Source organism: Protopterus annectens, chromosome 3.part0 (assembly GCF_019279795.1).
Source record: "Protopterus annectens isolate FY-2018-M chromosome 3.part0, PAN1.0, whole genome shotgun sequence".
In the NCBI taxonomy this organism is placed as follows: Eukaryota; Metazoa; Chordata; order Ceratodontiformes; family Protopteridae; genus Protopterus; species Protopterus annectens.
Window position 1 is genome coordinate 1,984,354,207 of NC_056731.1, and position 19,319 is coordinate 1,984,373,525.

Genomic DNA, 19,319 nt, shown 5'->3' on the forward strand with positions numbered 1-19,319 from the left:
ACTCACCCTGTTTAGGGTGGTCCTGCACAAATAATGCATGGTGAATTTAAACATTTGAGAGAAAAATGGATGTAGACAATGGATCCATAACTTTGGTGGGATAGAGGTTGTCGCTGCCCCAGGTGCAAGTTGTTAGGGTCCAAGATTGCAAGTTGCTGAAGGGGTGGAATTCCAGAACATTTATAAAGCCACGGACATACGTAAATGAATAACTGCAATGCATTTGTGTTGGCAGTGAAGTTCAGTGTGTGTGTGTGTGTGTGTGTGTGTGTGTGTGTGTGTGTGTGTGTGTGTGTGTGTGTGTGTGTGTGTGTGTGTGTGTGTGTTGCTAACTGTTTTAAACACCTTGGTACAGTTACAGATGTCCAGCATGTTTTTTTTTTTGAAAACAATATTAGGTTGAGAGGACACCTGTCTGGGAAACTACCCAGGGTGCCAACTTACTTAGCTTTGCTACTGTAAGAAAAAAAAATGTTTAGACTTGTAATTGTCTGAATAACAATAGGTGGAAGTCAAACTTTATGACTAACTAACCAAGAAAATAAAATATTTTACACTATAAAGTAGAATTCAAACATATGTTGCCTGATTAGGTCACTGTAATGGGGAGATGTTGTCACTATTCAAAATTCTCTTGTTTGATCTAGCAACATTGCTTTCTTTATTAATAGCAGAACAGGCATGTAATAGCTTTTAACTCCAAGACAGTCTCTCTCTCTCTCTCTCTCTCTCTCTCTCTTTTTTTAATTTCTCCAAATCTTTTGGGTTTCTAATACCATGATGGGAAAGGACCCCTTTCCTAAGTCCAAGTACAATTAAATTTCATGAAATTAGTATTGTTGCAGTCTTTGATGTCAGCCAGAAGTGCTCTTTACAGCAATGTGGCCAGTAATGACTCCTTCTGCAATTCCTATGGGGTTACATGGATTGATAGCATATCTAAATACGATTGTAGATTCTTTTTTATAAGACCCATTGCTCCTACAATTATTGGTACTGTCTGGGTATCTTTCTTCCACACTGTTCTCGTTTCTGCCTGCATATCCTGATATTTTATGACTTTGTGTCTCTCTGTACACAAACACTGTAGTCACTGGGTGTGGAAACTTCAATGATCAATGCTACTTTTGTCTTCTTTTCTTGAACTCTCTTTTTAATTTCTCCAAAACTTTTGGGTTTCTAATACTATGACAGGAATGGACCCCATTCCTAAGTCAAAGTATGATTAAAGTTCATGAAATTAGTATTGTTTCAGTCTTTGATGGTAGCCAAAAGTGCTCTTCGCAGCACCCACAATGTGCCAAGGAATGACTCCTTCTGCAATTCGTACGAGGTTTTCTTTTTTATAAGACCCATTGCTCCTACTACCATTGGAACTGTCTGGATATCCTTCTTCCAAATTGCTCTTGTTTCTGCCTGCAGATCCTGATATTTTATGACTTTGTGTCTCTCTGCATGCAATGCACTGTAGTCACTGGGTTTGGCGATTTCAATGATCAATGCTACTTTTGTCTTCTTTTCTTGGATCACTATATCTGGTTTTCTAGCATCTATCTTTTGAACTTTTGATAATGGGTGATCCCATGTGATATAAACTTCATAATTTTCTATGATGCTTTGTGGCTTATGTTTCCAGTGTTTTTCAGCCACTTTACTACCATAATGTTTGCACAATCCCCAGTGCCGCATTATTATACCTTTCAGTATACAGTCCTACTGCCATTAGTATGTCATAACCAGCAACAAGGTGTTCAACCGTTTCCAATTTGGTTTTACAAAACTTACATTTGTCTGTCTCTCCCACATGTTCAATGAACTTTGTAAACCAGCTTGCATTACCAGCCAGTATTACCAAGAGGGCAGTTTTTACTTTGCTGCTAATAATGATTTACTGTGGGCATTCTGATTCCCTGTTGGGTCAATAATTCTTTACCTTTACTCATACCATACATTTCGGCCACAAAACCCAGACCGAAATACAAAAGGCGGGGAGTATCCGTATTCATCAAGGATAACCACACCTCCAGGTTAGTGGCACAGCACAATGCTTCAGAGATAATCCACGTGCAACTAACAATAGGAAAAACTGCTATTCAAATTATAGCTAGCTACAGATCACCCACCATGTCCCAGGAGCCCCACTCCGCATTCCTGGAAACACTGGGAAACATAAAGGTCCTACCAAACACCCTGATATTAGGTGATTTCAATTACCCAAACATTAACTGGGAAAACTACACAAGTACAAACTCCCTTGCCCAACATTTCCTAGAATTTATAAACTCAAATGCCCTGGATCAATTGGTCAACACCCCCACCAGAGGTGACAACATATTGAACCTGGTCATCACCAACATGGGCGACCGGTGTTCCACACCGGAGGTCAACCCCTCACTGGTTAGATCTGACCATAAACTAATCACTCTGGATATCCACATTCCATCACCACCCCCCGGTCAAAGAAACCACTGTGAAAAACTTTTCAAAAGCAAACTTCACATTACTTAAGACCGAGGTGGGAAGTTTCAAAGCCCCCATGCTAAAGGATAATGCTGTCCAAGCTGCAAAATCCTTTACTAATGCACTCTATGGGCACCTACAAGAATGCATGGATCGTGCTATCCCAAACAAAACCAAGACTCACTCCTCCAAGAAAAAGAAACCAGTCTGGTGGACCCCAGCCATAAACAGGCTGTACAATAGAAGGAGGAAACTAGTACAGAAAAGAGTAAAATCCCAAGAATGGAAGACATCCCTGATCAGTATCAGCAAGAAACTACGTTCCCTCATAAAATCATCCAAGGCTAGCTTCGAAAGATAAATTGCCATGGACTTCAAAGATAACCCCAAGACATTCTTTAGCTATGTCAAGAATCTAAGTGGCAATTCTCAGATCTGCTCTGAGGTAGTGCAGAATGGCACAAAATTCACTGAACAAACCAAAATAGCCAACATCCTGGCAGACAGGTTCAGTGCAAACTTCACCCCCCCTCACCCCCAAAAGGGCCCATAATTATACCAGAAGAATATAGTGCCCCTGAAATCACAGACACTCAGGTTAAAACAGCCCTCTCCAAAGCCAAAAACACAGCATCAATGGGACCGGACGGTGTCCCAGGCTGTGTCCTACACGAGCTCAAAGATGAACTAACCCCTCACCTAAACACACTGTTTGAACTTAGTCTCTCCACAGGCTACGTTCCCACAAAGTGGTGCACAGCAATCATTATTCCACTCCACAAAGGTGGAGCCACAACAGACCCCGGGAACTATCACCATATAAGCCTGACTATCTTGGTCTGCAAAGCTATAGAGCGCATCATTATGGATCTCATTAACAAAGACATTGGAAACCTCCAAACACTGGACCTTACCCAGTTTGGCTTTGTTAAGGGCAGATCATGCCTCCTAAACTTGGTGGACTTCTTTGAGACAGTTACCAAGGCTATAGACGAGGGAAAGGTGGTCTACACAGCCTACCTAGACCTTGCAAAGGCCTTCAACACCATTCCCCACTCAGGTATTATAGACAAGCTCACCAGCCTGAACATAAATCCGTACGACACGAGATGGGTTGCCAACTGGCTCACGGACAGAACCCACATGGTAAGAGTTGTGGGAGCTAGGTCTGACTCTAAACCGGTTACAACTGATGTTCCCCAGGGCTCAATCCTAGGACCCCCTCCTGTTCGGCATATACTTCTCAGAGGTCTAGGCAAGCACAGGAGGACTATGGCTGACCAAGTTCGCAGATGACTGCAAACTAGGGGCTATAATTGATTCTCCAGCTGACAGACATCCTCCAAAAGAGTCTCACTGAGACAGACACCTGGTATCAAAACCATGGCCTCAAGCTAAATGCCAAAAAGTGCATAGTCAGCCTCTTTGGAAAAAACAAAGTACCCACAAACTACCACATAGGTGGTAGCCCCCTAAATACAGAAGACGTAATAAGGGATTTGGGGAGTCAAGTAGATAGTAACCTCTCCTTTGATAATCACATTGCCAAAGTGGTTAGAAAATCCTTCTAAGTGGCCCACCTAATCACAAAAGGGTTTGCATCCAGATTGAAAGAGGTCATTGGGCCCCCCTATGCATCACTCATCAGACCCATCATAGAGTACAATGCTCCATTTGGGATGTACCTTACAAGACACCTGCATCAACTGGAAAGACCACAGAAGTACCTCACCAAGAGGATCACTGGCCTCAAGCAGATGCCCTATGCAGCTCAACTGAAGAAACTCCAGCTGTACTTGGTTGCATAAAGCCTACTCAGAGGTGATCTCTGCCTGACATACAAGGCCATGTCCAACCCAGAATTGATGGACATGTTCCACCTAAAGAAAACCATATCCCCCCAAGCCACACGCTCCAGGGATCTAAACCTCACCACAACAATAAATAGGACGTGCTGGAGGGATAGATTTCTGTCCCAGAGACTTCCTATTCAGTGGAACAATATTCCAATCTACATTAGGCAGAGCTCCTCGCTAACCCTCTGCAAGAGAAACCTTGACGAGTGGATGGGAAACAGAAAGTTTACCCCAGGGATCACTTCAATGGCTCTGCTGGACAGAAGCACAGGGAACTAATCTAAGGGGGCGGCCAACACATTCTGGCTAGGCTTATAAATGCCTTCGGGCAAATAGCCTAGTACCTACCTATGAACCTAGGAACATATATATATAGATATAGATATATGCATATGTATATATATATATATATATATATATATATATATATATATATATATATATATATATATAACACACACACACATATATATATATATATATATATATATATATATATATATATATATGTATGTATGTGGTTCCCCTTCAGAAGGTCGCATGGCTGAAATCTTGAAATGCATATGGTCGAGACCATATGCTCGAAATTTCAGAAGCTCGACCATCTGAATGGGGATCGGCATACAGTGCAGAATGGGAGATTTCCCTTTCTGTGCTGTAGTGCGATCTCGAAGTTAGAATAAATAAGTAGTGGGGGTGGAGGGTGCAGGGGGGCTTGCCCCTCTGCAGAAACACTGTTTTGTGCTTTCTTGCTTTTTTTTTCTTTCCCTTTCAGAAGGACGAGCTTCTGAAATTCGAGCATATGGTTTCGGCTATATGCATTTTGAGATTTCAGCCGTTCGACCTTTTGAAGGGGAACTATATATTTCATTCTGTCTTGCTAAGTAAGGTTGTTAAGACTAGATTTCTTTCCTCCTTTCTTTCTATTTTAGGAACCTCTGGGTATTTTTTGAGTTTGTTGACAAGTTATGCGAGACATATACCAAATGGAGCACTATAGTCTGAGATCAATGCTGAATATAGGTGGACAACACTGTCTCTGGTTCTATATAAAGTATCATTTGCTACTAGATCTGCTAAGAAACATACTTTCCTTTCAAGAATTACCACGTGATGATCAAAGGAGAGGGAATACAGAATAAATGCCCATGATCCTGATTATCTTTTTATTTTGTAAGGGTGCTTTATCTACACTGTATGTTGCGGGCAATTTTTCTTCTTGCAAAAATGGTTTTATGTACAAGGCATACAGCTTAAACAAAGTAAAGAGTGTTTGCAGCATATATTTTATGGATTTACATGACAGTACTATTTCCAGTTATTAGATGCCAAACTATAGTGATATTGTCAGCTCTTACTTCCTTCGTGACAGTGCTATTTTTAAAAAATATGTTTTAGTTGTAATATTTCATTGGTTTTTGTGTAGTCTTGTTTGAGAATAAATGTGGAAAAAAGCTAATCTCCAGTCCTTTCAGTTTGTTTTAATAAGGGTTAGCAAAGTCATTGTTTAATTGATTTTGTTTTTTCAGTAGATGAAACCATAGACAATGAAGAGCTGACAAACTCAGACATCATTGGAAGGTGATAATGTAACTCAAAGCCCTACTTTTCAACGTCAGGAAGTCATTCCATTTGCAAATTGTTGATAATGATGTGCTAATGCTTGTAGCTAATGGTACAGAATTTCGTGTCAATGGATATTACTAGCAGCAAAATCACCCCATAAATAGTCTAATTAATGTCATTGCCTAGATGGATTGACACCTTTCGAGAAATTTCATGTGAAACTTATCTTCAATCAAATTTCAAAATTGAATGCATTTCTGCTCTGATTATAAGCTAAGCATTTTCTTGTGGAGGGGTTCAATGTTTTTTTAGCAACCGGGTAGCATGTTAAGACATCAGACATGGATGGTCTGCAATGTTGATGATGCATTTCAGGATGCGTATTTGAAATGGAAGCAAAGCAGAAAAAGTGAATGCTAAGTCAACAGTTTGAAATAAAGCTATACTATAAATGCGTACTAACAAAGTATGCTGGAAAGGATAACAATGTATAGTGTTTGATAAACAATAAATACATTTGAAGTCAAGCAAGCTATACAAATACATGCTAGTAGGAAACAGTGTCTTGCAGCTCAGAGCTATATTTAATGTGAGACAAAGGGGACAGTTCTCATAGGCATAAGCTGTTGGGGGCATGCAGTCATCAAGTGCTTTTGAGACAGGAATGCAATATCAGCGTTCATTGATGAAGTTGTGAGGACCCTGCAGCTTCACAAATAAATGACGATACTAGATTTTGCCGCAGTGGTATGGTGGTAGCGTTGTTATTTCACAGCAAGAGGTTCTCCCGTTCAATTCTTGGCTTGGGTTGGGAGTGCCTTCTGTGTGGAGTCTGCATGTCCTCCCCGCGGTTGGGTAGCGTTTCGAAAGACATGCATGCGTAAATGGGCATGCCTTCGTTGAAGGTTGGGCGTCAAGCTGGCACCTCGGCATCTCATAGAAATCTACTGCCAATCATTAGCGGGCTGGAGTTCCGCTGTGGCGACCCCTTACCAGGAAAAGCCAAAAGACAGACAACAACTAGATTTTGTCGTTGAGGTTAAAGCACAGTGTGGGCCACTAAGGTGCTTATCATAATTGTAGCAACTGACAGCTACAGAAGTAAGACTTTTTTTGTCAAGTTTGGGTTGAGAGGTAATAAAGAAAACCATTTATTTAGCACTCAGTGAAACCTCTAGCATGTCTGTTTTTTTTCAGTTTTTACTAGCAAGTCTGAGTTAAGGGTATTAAATGACTTAGCTGCAACCATGTTATAGCTTCAGAAGCCAATTTTCAACCCTGACTTTTTTTTACTGGCTTTGTGGAGTTTGTCTGTTCTCTGTAAGTTCATTTTTTCCCCATTGACCTACAAAAAGCATTTTCATGTCAGTTTTGTCCAATTTTAAGAGGACATTCAGACTGAATGATTGATCTGAAAAATGTTCCTACCTTGTGGCCTGGATCATAGCAGAAAAAGGCCAGGAAGGATCATTCACTTCCCACTTAACATATTATTGAAACATATGTGATAAAAATGCAGCTGCGTACACTAGTATCAGTGTTTCATAAATATAAAGTCATCTCATCTTTCATTTCTTTTCCTTCAAAAGTAAGAGTATAGACAGATTGTATTAGTAAAATCAGACATAACTATGCACATGTATTTATAAATGAAAAACATGACTGCCATACAATAAGACTGGTAGATAGACTAATGGACAGATGTATTATTTATTTTTATTTATTTATTTTATTTTACATTTGTTGACCGGGATAGTCTAACTGGACTTATGTCCATTTTCAGTAGAGTCCCAGGGAGATAAGCTCCAAGAGATTACTAGACTACTAACATACAGGTACTAGTTGCTATACAGTTAAATACTACAAATTTTAAACAGGTCAGGAATCTTCACAGTTTACACAAAAAAATGTTACAAGCATTAGATAAGATATTTTAGACTTTACGTACAAGACTTCATTAGTAACTAGAAAGTAATTGTTAAACTGTTTAGTATATACTTCTCAGAAGTTCAGGCCAAAGCTAAAGGGCTGTGACTGACCAAGTATGTGGATGACTGCAAACTGGGTGCAATTTCCGAATCCCCAAATGATGTCAATATACTTCCGGAGGGTCTTACACAGACCAATGACTGGTGTCTTAGTCACGGTCTCAAACTATATGCAAAGAAATGCATCATCATTCTCTTCAGTTAAAGCAACATCCCTTCACACTTTTGAATTAACAACAATACCCTGTGTATCTACAAAGTGCTAAGGGATCTGCGATCCCAAGTAGACTGCGACCTTAACTTTGACCACCATGTGTCTGCTGTAGTAAGAAGGGCCTTCTATGTAGCACACTTGATTAGCAAAGACATTGCTTCTAGAGCAAAGGAGGTTATAACCCCTCTGTATTCGTCACTAATCAGGCCCATAATTGAGTATAATCATTCCCATAATTGAGTATAATGCCCCTTTTGGCATGTACTGCATAAAGCACCTGCAGCAATTGGAGATACCTCAGAGGTTTCTAACAAAGAATTTCAAGGGACTCCACGTGCCTTACACATAAAGACTAAAGTTCCTGTCACTATACTCAGTATTGTATAGAATTCTTAGGGGAGACTTATGCCTGGCTTACAGAACAATCTTTGACCCAACCCTAATGAATTTGCTGCACATCTGTAAATCAAATGGGACTAGAGCTACCTGTTCCAGGGACCTAAATATGGCCTGTGACTTGAATAGGATGTGCTGGAGGGACGGATTTGTTTCCCAGTGACTGCCATGTCTTTAGAATAGGTTGGCAATTCATTTGAAGCAGAGCACATCTATAACACTGTTCAAAAGGAACCTGGGTGAGTGGATGGGGCACCATAAATTTATACTGGGGATAGTGCCTGCAACCCTCCTGGACATGGGTAGTCATTACTAAATATAATCCTGGGTATTGACTAGAGGATATGGGGTATTACATTGGGATGAAAAAGCTAGGCTTGAAATGACCTCTGGGTCGTTAGCCTAGTAACCTCCTATGATCCTATGATCCTATGAAACAAATACATACTTCAAGTTTCAACAGTTCAGCAGTGCTCACAGTTTAAACAATACTTGTTGCCTGCCTTAGGTAGGATGCTTTAGAATTATATGCAGAAGAATTTAACTAGGCGTTTTAAATTATCTCTATTAGGATAAGATATGTTTTTGCCAAGGATATGCCTTGATCTAAAAGACACAGATAGAGAAGGAATTAGCTCTTAAGAGAGGGTATTTGGAATATAGTATGATATTAGTCTGGATTTGTACAGGGACATAACCAATGGGTTTTAAGATAGAGTTTCAGATTGTGTTTAAAAAGTGTAAATGAAGACAGTGATGTAAGTTCATGGGGGAGTTGGTTCCAATACTTTCCAACTGCATCTGAGAACAGAGCATCTCCTGTCATGTTATTAGATTTACATGTTGATGCAACTAGTTTATTAGATGAGCGTAAAGTTGAAAGGCTCTTATATTGGGTAATGAGACTAGCAAGTATTGGGGTATTGGTAGGTTGGAAAAGGGTTCTGTGCGCAATGGTGAGTTGTTTAAAGTGAATCTGATTCAGAAGCTCTAACCAGCCTAATTGTTTCAGATTATGGCAGTGATGGGTCATAAAGGAGGAAGCAATAGCAAATCTGGCAATGCTATTGTAAGCATTGGCTAGCTTGTTAAGGTTATTTTTTGACAAGTTAGTATATATGGAAGAAGCATAGAGAAGTGTGGAGATAAAGTAGGAATAGGCAATAGTGGTTCTGGCTAGTGGGGAGAAAAAGGGTTTTATCCTATAGAGGGAGCCTAGCTTCCTTTTGACAATTTTTATGGTATTGTTGATATGGGTTTCAAAGTTCAGGTTGTTATCAATGGTTACCCCTAGAAGTTTAGTTGCTGGATCGGGAGATATGAGTGTACCATTATTGGATAAGACTAAAAAGTTCATTGGGAATGATTTACAGTTAGGAGTGAAGAGGAGGAGTTTGGTTTTTTTGGGGTTTAAGAGGAGGCAGCATTGTAGAAACCAATTTTCTGTTTTATTGAACATTGTCTGAGTTAGAGTCTGTAGTTGGGATTGAGATTTAGCTGAGCAGATTATTGTGGAATCATCTGCGTATTGTACACAGTTAGTTAAAGGAATAGCTAGGTTGAGGTCATTGATAAATATTGAGAAAAGGAGGGGGCCCAATATAGAGCCCTGAGGAACACCTAGAGGGTAACTGGGAGATGGGATGAGAGGTTGTTGTCCCATAGCACTGCCTGTAGGACTGGAACCATTGTATAGTCTTTGTGTCCAGAGAGAAGGATTTTAGAATATTGAGAAGTAGGTGGTGGTTGACCATGTTGAATGCTTTTGAAAGGTCAATGAAAAGTGCTGAAGAGAGAAGATTGTTATTACAGTTTTTATTGATGCTGTCAGTGAAGGACAGGAGTGCAGTTGTTGTACTGTGGAAAGGCCTGAAGCCATGTTGAGATTTAGCCAGTAAATTGTTCTGGAGTAGGTGGTCTAGTAACTGTCTGTGGATGCACTTTTCCATTATTTTAGCTAATGGGGAAAGTAGAGCTATGGGACGATAGTTAGAATATTCTCTGGAGTTTCCACCCTTGTGTAGGGGGATAATATAGGAGATTTTCCAGATGGTGGGAATAGTGCTTTCTTGTATGGTTCTATTTATCAGCAATGATACAGGATAAGCTATGACTCTGGCTGCCTTTTGCAGGTATTCAGCAGGTAGCTGGTCATCTGAGGGGGTAATAGGTTTTAGTTTACTTAAGAGGTTGCAGATGAGGGAAGTTGGGACAGGTTGCAGGTCTAGAGTTGGGAGAGAGTTAGTAGTATTGGTTGGAAGGGCAGAGCTATTGGTTGTTAGTTGATTAGCAAGTGTTTGTATGGTCTCAGTGAAGAAGGTATTAAAAGCATTAGCAGTTTGCTGGATTGTCGGAATTTGATCCTATAGGGGGTGGTGTTACGGATTGGCCTGGTTGAAGTAGTCTGTTTATGCTGCTAGCCCAGAACTTTTGTGGATTATTTTGGTTGGTCTGTTGGAGGTGGAAGTAAAAGTTTTTTTTTTATCTTCGAGTATAGCTTTCTTAGTCTCATTTCTTTTTTGCCTGAATTGTTGTTGGTCTACGGGGTTTTTAATTGTTCTCCATAGTGCCCAAACTTTATTTCTCTGTTGAATTTTCTCCCTGGTTTTCTTTGTAAGCCATGGGGCAGGTTTAGATTTAATTTTGATGGAACGCTTTGGTGCATGGTGGTTAAGGATTGTTAAGAATTTTGAGTTAAAGTAGTTTGTTGCTTCGTCAAGTGGGAGGTATTTTATAGGTGACCAATCACATTCTTTTAGTTCAGCTTGGAAGTTATTGGGGTTAAAGTTTCTGTTTCTTCTTATTGTTTTATATATTGTTGGGTTGTGTGAGCTCGACCTTTGCCTGATTATGTAAGTGAGAGAATGGTCACTTACATCGTCAGGGAGGGTCCCTACATTATAGAGTTGTTGGTGATCATTTATTAGAATCCAGTCTAGGATGGGTTCTTTGTTATTGGGTTTATTAATTCTGGTTGGGGAGTTAATTGTTTTTGAGAAGCCATTAAGGTTAATATGGGAGGTTGGTGATTCAGTAGAGCAGTCCTTCCAGTCTATATTAAAGTCTCCAAGAATTATTGTCACTTGGGGAATTTTTGTGGAGAGTTCAGCAAGGATACCTTCCAGAGTGGTGATGTTGTTACCAGGGGGCAAGCAAATACATATTATATTTAGGGATTTGCTGGGATTATGGCATTATGTATATGCAAGCAACAGATTTTATGGATGGCTGGATTTAAAAGACAAATACAGATGGACTGGAGACAGATGGATATGTTTATACATAAATAGACTGTTTTTCACATGCTGTGTCACTTACATTGTCATGTGTAAATTTATTTTAGATGCTTACATGGTTTAAGTTGGCCCTTGCATTATAACAGGAAACATATGTTACAAAGGAGTAATATTAATTGCATAAAATGCAGCATAAAATAAAAGCATTAGCAGGATTTTTTTTGAGTAAGTTATTTATAAGCAATACCATATTTAAATATTTCTTATAGATACTAATGATAAAGTAGAACTTCCCCTGTATTCTGTTCACCATAATATATCAGCCGCTGAATCACTAACATGACTTTGGTTATAATTTATTTATTTATATACATCTGGAGACTCTGATTATCTAGATGGGAATATCCCATTTTCAGTGGAGTCCGGGCAAAAATACAAGGAAAATCGATACCCGTTACGAGCTGTCTAATAGGATCCTGCTATGTTAAAGACAGTTCACATCTGCTTACTTATGAGCACACCTTATTGTTCAATCATTGAATAATTCAGTAACTTATAGCACATGTGAAGAAAAGCATTACACAAACTTGCGTATCACCAGAATTACATTTCCATTGTATTTTGAAAGCTTCCTTCACTGCACACTTAAATACATTATTTCCTGAAATGGACCTTAACCTAATTTCAAGCTTGTTCCGAAGTCTGCCTGAATAACTTGTGTAACATGCATCTCTGAGCCTATTTCAGCATGTGGGCACTTAGATAGCAGGTAGCAGACCAAAGCAAACACTAAGGCTTATGACAGGTTACAGTATTAATAATTGCAGGACATTCGAATGCACATACTAGTCTATGGACAAATGATAGCTATACAGTGGACAGGTGATAATCAGATTTAAGCCTCTGAAGGGTAGAGAGAGAGAGAGAGAGATGATGTTACATTTTACATAATATCCTGCTGCAGATCGAGAAATCCTGGTGTAAGTCTGCCTCAAGTTTGTGTGTTAATTATAATGGTACATTACTTAGGAAATGTGTCAAATGAAAGAAGGTAAGTAAACAGATGCAGTAGTTTGTCATATGTTTACAACAATGGAATTTTTAAACTCTCAAGGCAATTTAATTTTTTGTGTTATTTTGGTAAAAAGAAAAGTTCACTTGCAAATCAAATGTGAACTGGTCATCAGTAACAACATGCAATTTCATTAGTTCAACCATCTGAATTTTTAGATTATCAGATGAAGCTCAGACATTTGCCCACAATTTAATAATTTTTGACCAATTTAATTGATCAATGTTGATATTAAAATGTTGGCTGTAAGGTTGGAGAGGGGCCTCCCTAATATCATTGAAAAGGGACAACGTGGGTTTGTTCTAGGCAGGGGGATAACTACAAACCAATGGAACCTGTCAGTATTTCTACACCAGTATGGGGGAAACAGAATGAGGCAGACAGAGTTTTGTTTGACAATAAAAATACATTGAATTATGTTAATTGGAACTTTCTCTTTAGAGGATTAATGGAAAATAATTTTAGGGACATGTAATTTAAATGGCTGGAATGATTTTACACAAAGCCAAACTTTTAGAGTATACTGTAGATAAATTTGGGTTATAAGAAAAGAGAAGTAAAACCAGGAGGAGACTAGACAGGGTTGCCCACTATCCCTAGGGCTGTACTTATAATTTCTACAATAATTGGCCTGCAAAGCTAGGGTTTTTTTAAGACAAAAAAAGAACATAAAATACAGGTGCCCAACATACTTTCTTATTTATTTGCAGATTGATGTTTGCTGATTTGTATTAATGTAAGATATATTCCTGTCCCAGAGACTTCCCATACTCTGGAAAAGACTACCTATCTATGTCAAACAGAGCTCCTCATTAGCACTCTTCAAGAAAAATCTTGATGATTGGATGGGAAATAGAAAATTCACCCCAGGGATCACTTCTGTGGCTCTGCTCGACAGGGGCACAGGAAAGTAATTTTCTTGGATGGTGAAAGCCAGGGTACATTTGTGGCTAGGCTTATATAGGCCCTAGGGCCAATAGCCTAGTACCTACCTATGAACCTATGAAATGTAGGAAACATTGCCCATATTCCAAGAGAGCTCCCAGAAATTTATAGGTATGCATTAGCTTGTCAACTTGCCTACCTAGTTCAGGTGTGGACAAAACCAAATATAGTTATATTCTAGGAGAAAAAAATGCCAGTGGACAGGTCACACATAGATTTAACAATTTATTGAAGTTAAGCACTTTTGTTTATTTGTTTGTTTTCATTGTATAATATCACAGGCTTCATCAGAACTGAAAATAATTAAATCACAACTTGCTAAACAATTTTAAAGCTTAAAAACACTTTATAAAATAAAAAAAACTCATATTACAAAACCATACACACAAATAAAATAAATCCTAAAGAAATGCATATTGTTAATAATGTTTTAACTTGCAACAAGTAATATAATAATAAATAAATAAATAAATAAATAAATAAATAAATAAAATATCTTACAGTTTAAAACTATAAATATACAAATGTTTAATATATGTATATATGTATACACACACACACACACACACACACACACACACACACACACACACACACACACACACACACAAACACACACACACATATTACAAAGGTATTTTCATGAAGTTTTGGGTTTATTCTTTGACCAAATATGGAAGTAGATCTTATTTGCTGTCAAAGCTAAAATGCTTTTGATGGAAACTTTGTCTTTAAGACATGGGAGTGGATGGCATTCCGTTTGAACTACTAGTAGAGTATCCAAGACTCCAAGTTTGCCACCCCAATCCCCATTTAATTGTAACACATTTTTTAAATTATACATTTTTTAATTAGGTATGCTCATATATTCTAGATTAAAGCTGGCTTTCCATTTTGCCAATATAAAATTAGTTACAAGTAAGACAAGTGGAATATAAACCACCCCTATCATGTTACAATTACATTTTCCATTGTTCCTCAAAAGGCATATTTGGGATGTTACATTAACACTTGCCCTTATATAAATAAACCTGTATTGGGAACATGCTTCACATTTAACCATACCATATTGTTCAATTGTAATCACAGCATTCTCCACAATATTTTTCAGATTTTTACCCTTCTTATATAAAAATCTTAGACGCTCCCTCCAATTTCTGGTCAATACTTTAATCAAAAGAAAGATCACAGTTTTTAATAATTATTCTTTAACAGTTTTATTTAACCATCCAGAAGAAGCAACCATAGTCATCTGATAATTAATTTTCATATCTCTATTATTAGGCACACACATTTGTTCCTTGTTTCTTAAACTGGGGTGTATCTCCTGCTATAATTGGATACAACCAATTATCTCATCTCCTTAATCAAATTAAATGGATAAACCCTTTCTAAAAAACAAAGATTAGCTACCTCCATCACACAAAAAAAAAAGTCATCATTAGAAACCAGCCTCAATAATCTATCAAAGTGACCTGTCACCATTTTTTTTCTTTAACAAAGGGAGAGAGCACTGGTAAAATGTAGTTTTAGGTTTCTGCTGAATATTTGACTTGTATCTTAATACCATTAGAGCTGTTGGTTATAAGGATGTCTTAATAATTAATCTTTTGTGTATCAAAATGAAATCAAACTTCATAAAATCAATGGTTTAGTTAAGACAATTCAAAAAGTCATTCAATATATCAGTATGACCATGCCAATAAATTGGAACATCACCCTAAAACCTCAAATAAAGATCAACATTGTCCCAAAATCTGGAAGTAATTTCTTACTGCTTTTCCCCAGAACCACAATACCGTATTAGCAAAAACAGGGGCCAGGGCTAGTCCTCGCACCCATGTATATGTACATTCAGGCATAAAGACTTAAATAAACAGAAGTCCTATAGTCAAACACTGATATGCCCTTAAGAGGTCATTTGCATAAATACTTTAGACTTACACTACAGGAAATTTAACATACTACACCATGACCACTCTAGCTAGGCTGGGTCTTTCTTGCAGTTTTTACTGAATACTTTTTGCCTGTGTGACCTTTTTACCCTTTGGTTTAACTAACTATATTACAGCACTGACTAAATAAGGTAGAGTCATAGGATAACTGCTTGGTTTGTTTGTTTGTGTCTTTCGGCTTTTCCTGGTTAGGGGTCGCCACAGCGGAACTCCGGTCCGCTAATGATTGGCAGTAGATTTTTACGTGCTGGCTTGCCGGGCCTAACACACAACCCTCAATGAAGGAATGCCCATTCACGCATGTCGACACACAAAAAGACGCTCTAACTGAGAATCAAATGGGCAACGTCTAACTGTGAGGCGACAACGCTACAGCAGCACCACCACTACTGTCTAGGATAACTGCTTGGTAAAGAGAAGAAAATATTAGTCAAAATGTGTAATGGCTGAAATTGTTAACATGAGAAAACTGCTTTCTGCATCAGTGGATAAAAATCCGGAATATGCAATACAAAATTAAACATTTTTGCATAGGGCAGGAAAAATAATATATCATTTACATAAATCTGTGGTACATTGTTTAAGCAAGGAAATATGCAGAAGCATAGGCTAGTCTGTCATTCTCTTCTGCTGAATTCTTTTTTTGGTACAGTTCTTATCTAATATGTCTTACTAGATTTGGTTCAAAATAAATTTACAGTGTTATCCTTCCATTGTTTGTAATTAATGGTTATGCTAACAGCTAATCTCTGGGAGGCAGAAAAACAACAGGAAATGATATGAAGAAAAACATATGTTTGCATCTGTGTGTGTGTGTGTGTGTGTGTGTGTGTGTGTGTGTGTGTGTGTGTGTGTGTGTGTGTGTGAGCTGTTGAGGTGTTGCCTTCTATTCACTTTCTACATCAGCACTAGGAGCTTGAAGAGGTGACTAACTCATTAGTTAAATGCTGTGGAGATCAGATTATGTGAAAATGTTTCAGAATTTACCATTTTGTCATACTCTGTACCTCATAGAATAATATGCATTCAAGAAATGAGAAGAAAAAATAAAAAACAGCAATGTGTTAAGCATTGTGAAGAGATGGGACATCACAATGTGGTTATAATGATGTATTTTGATAAGCAAATTGAGACTCATAGTAGAAACTGTTGGTCTGAAAGTATGTAGAATATTTATAAATGGCCATGCTAAACCATATCAGTCTAATAATAATACATGTTTTTTTTTTGTAATTTTTCAGCTTAACAGTAGCATTGACCTACTTTCCATTTCACTCATCTTATTTTTTTTTCCTTTTCTTCAGATCAACTTTATTCTCTTTATTGGAATTATAATAATCCTTGTGCAGAAATTGCAGTCACCTGATATTGGGGGCAATGAATCCAGCATATATTTGTGAGTATTAAATATGTGAGCATTCAGTATTTGTCATCAAATATAAAATATACACATAGGAAAAGGTGACTTAAGCTGCGTAGGGACATAAATTTAACATTGGCATTACTTCTCTTTACAAACATATTCCAAGAATAAACAGAATTACATGTAAACAATGAAAGTCTCCATCTGACTCTTCACATTTTGTGCATCCAACCAAATATTATTAAAACAAAATGCTCTGATTGTATGGAAAGGTATGTTTTATGAACTCAACTCTGTGTACTTCGGAGTGGTTCTTTTGACTGCTGTTACTAGTTGTATCTTCCCCCACATTCCAAATGATGTTGTATCCTTACCGAATTTGTTGCAATCACTTTGATCATTGATGACTACGTAGAGGAGATGACATTAATAAATTTGTTTTGATCACTTTGATCATTGATAAATACGTAAAGGAGATGACTTTAATAAATTTGTTATGATCACTTTGATCATTGATGAATACTTAGAGGAGATGACATTACTAAATTTGTTTTGATCACTTTGATCATTGATGAATACATAGAGGAGATGACTTTAATAAATTTGTTATGATCACTTTGATCATCGATGAATACATAGAGGAGATGACATTAATACATTTGTTTTGATCACTTTGATCATTGATGAATACATAGAGGAGATGACTTTAATAAATTTGTTATGATCACTTTGATCATTGATGAATACATAGAGGAGATGACACTAATACATTTTCTAAGATCACTTTGATCATTGATAAATACGTGGAGGAGATGACATTAATAAATTTGTTATGATCATTTTGATCATTGATGAATACATAGAGGAGATGACATTAACACATTTCTTGTGATCAATTTGAACATTGATGTACACATAGAGGAGATGACATTCATATCAATGTAATTGTCATATGTCAGCACCAGTGCTTTCATTGACAATCTCAGGTACTCATAATGCTGGAAAGGAGTCAACATTCTTTATGTTGTTTTGAAAGGCACAACAATTTTACAGATGTCCTGGAAGGCTAAATGTGCACGAGCAAGTGAAGCCAGTGTTTCATCATATCAATCTTTAATAGCATACTTGTGGATAATACACCATGGCTAGTATTAGAGGCATAAGTTGTTGAGGTTCCCTGTTTTGCACTATCATTCGGTTTACTGCATAACATTATGAGCTACTCATATATGACCTAGCTAGGAGCCCTTATGGTCCAGTTTCTAAAAAAAATGAACATTAATATGAAGTGTAAGAATCAAACCATGTCATAATCTACATATTCTATCCGCGCTACGCGCTCGAGAGACTTGAACCTCAGCACTGAAATAAATAGGACATGCTGGAGGGACAGATTCATAACCCAGAGGCGCCCCTCACTCTGGAATAAAATCCCAGTCCAGGTTAGGCAGAGACCCTCATTGACTCTCTTCAAGAGGAATCTTGATGAGTGGATGGGAGATCGTAGGTTTACCCCGGGTATCACTTCTGTGTCACTGTTAGACAGAGGCACAGTATACTAACCTCGAAAAAGGGCATAGCAAAATTAATTTAAAATGGGTGGCGAAAGCCAAACACACTCTGGCTAGGCTTATAAATGTCCTAGGGCAGATAGCCTAGTATGAACCTATGAACCTATGAATATCCATGAAACAATTATGATAATGAGTCTTCTGCCACTCTACTTAATAAATAAAGCATTGCATTTAATTAACTAGATTGTATGATGTGAGGATTTCCACATTGCTTAACAACAGTTAGCTGTGATGATCTGACTACTCCTTCAATCCTATCATTAGTTTCCATCACTGACTTTCAAATAATAAACCCTGCATATGCAGAACTATAATTTGTCATAGTATTCTACTAAAATCAATTGAAAAATGCAGCCTTTTGCATACCACAAGAGCACAACAGACAAATAACAGAACACATATGTAATATGCAATAAAGTACAGTTTTGTGTGATTTTAACAGCGATTTCATAACCAGCCAGGATATTAGAGAACAACTTCACGAATAACCAGTTTTTATCATTCCATCAATGGAAATGATTATAGCACAGCACTGCTGTACTTCTTTGGTGGGTTCACTAATTGTCCTTTAAGCCTTCAAGGACTTCAGTCTAGAGGTTACTGTGTAACTAGATGGTTCATTAAATTGAGCACTGTATCTGTATTATTTTAAAGTCTCACTAGAAGGGGGAGGGAGTTGTATCACATGACCTTG

The 19,319-nt window shown here is 37.8% G+C and overlaps 1 protein-coding gene across 11 annotated transcripts in view; it reads left to right on the forward strand.

Annotated features, from left to right (window-relative positions):
• LOC122797235 (pituitary adenylate cyclase-activating polypeptide type I receptor-like) overlaps positions 1–19,319 on the forward strand; it is a 1,630,218-nt gene that overhangs the window by 1,359,107 nt on the left and 251,792 nt on the right. For all 11 annotated transcript variants that reach the window (XM_044066074.1, XM_044066073.1, XM_044066075.1 and 8 more), the window contains one exon: positions 16,993–17,084. In XM_044066074.1, the coding sequence (XP_043922009.1) occupies positions 16,993–17,084 (92 nt within the window). The remainder of the gene's footprint in view (positions 1–16,992; positions 17,085–19,319) is intronic.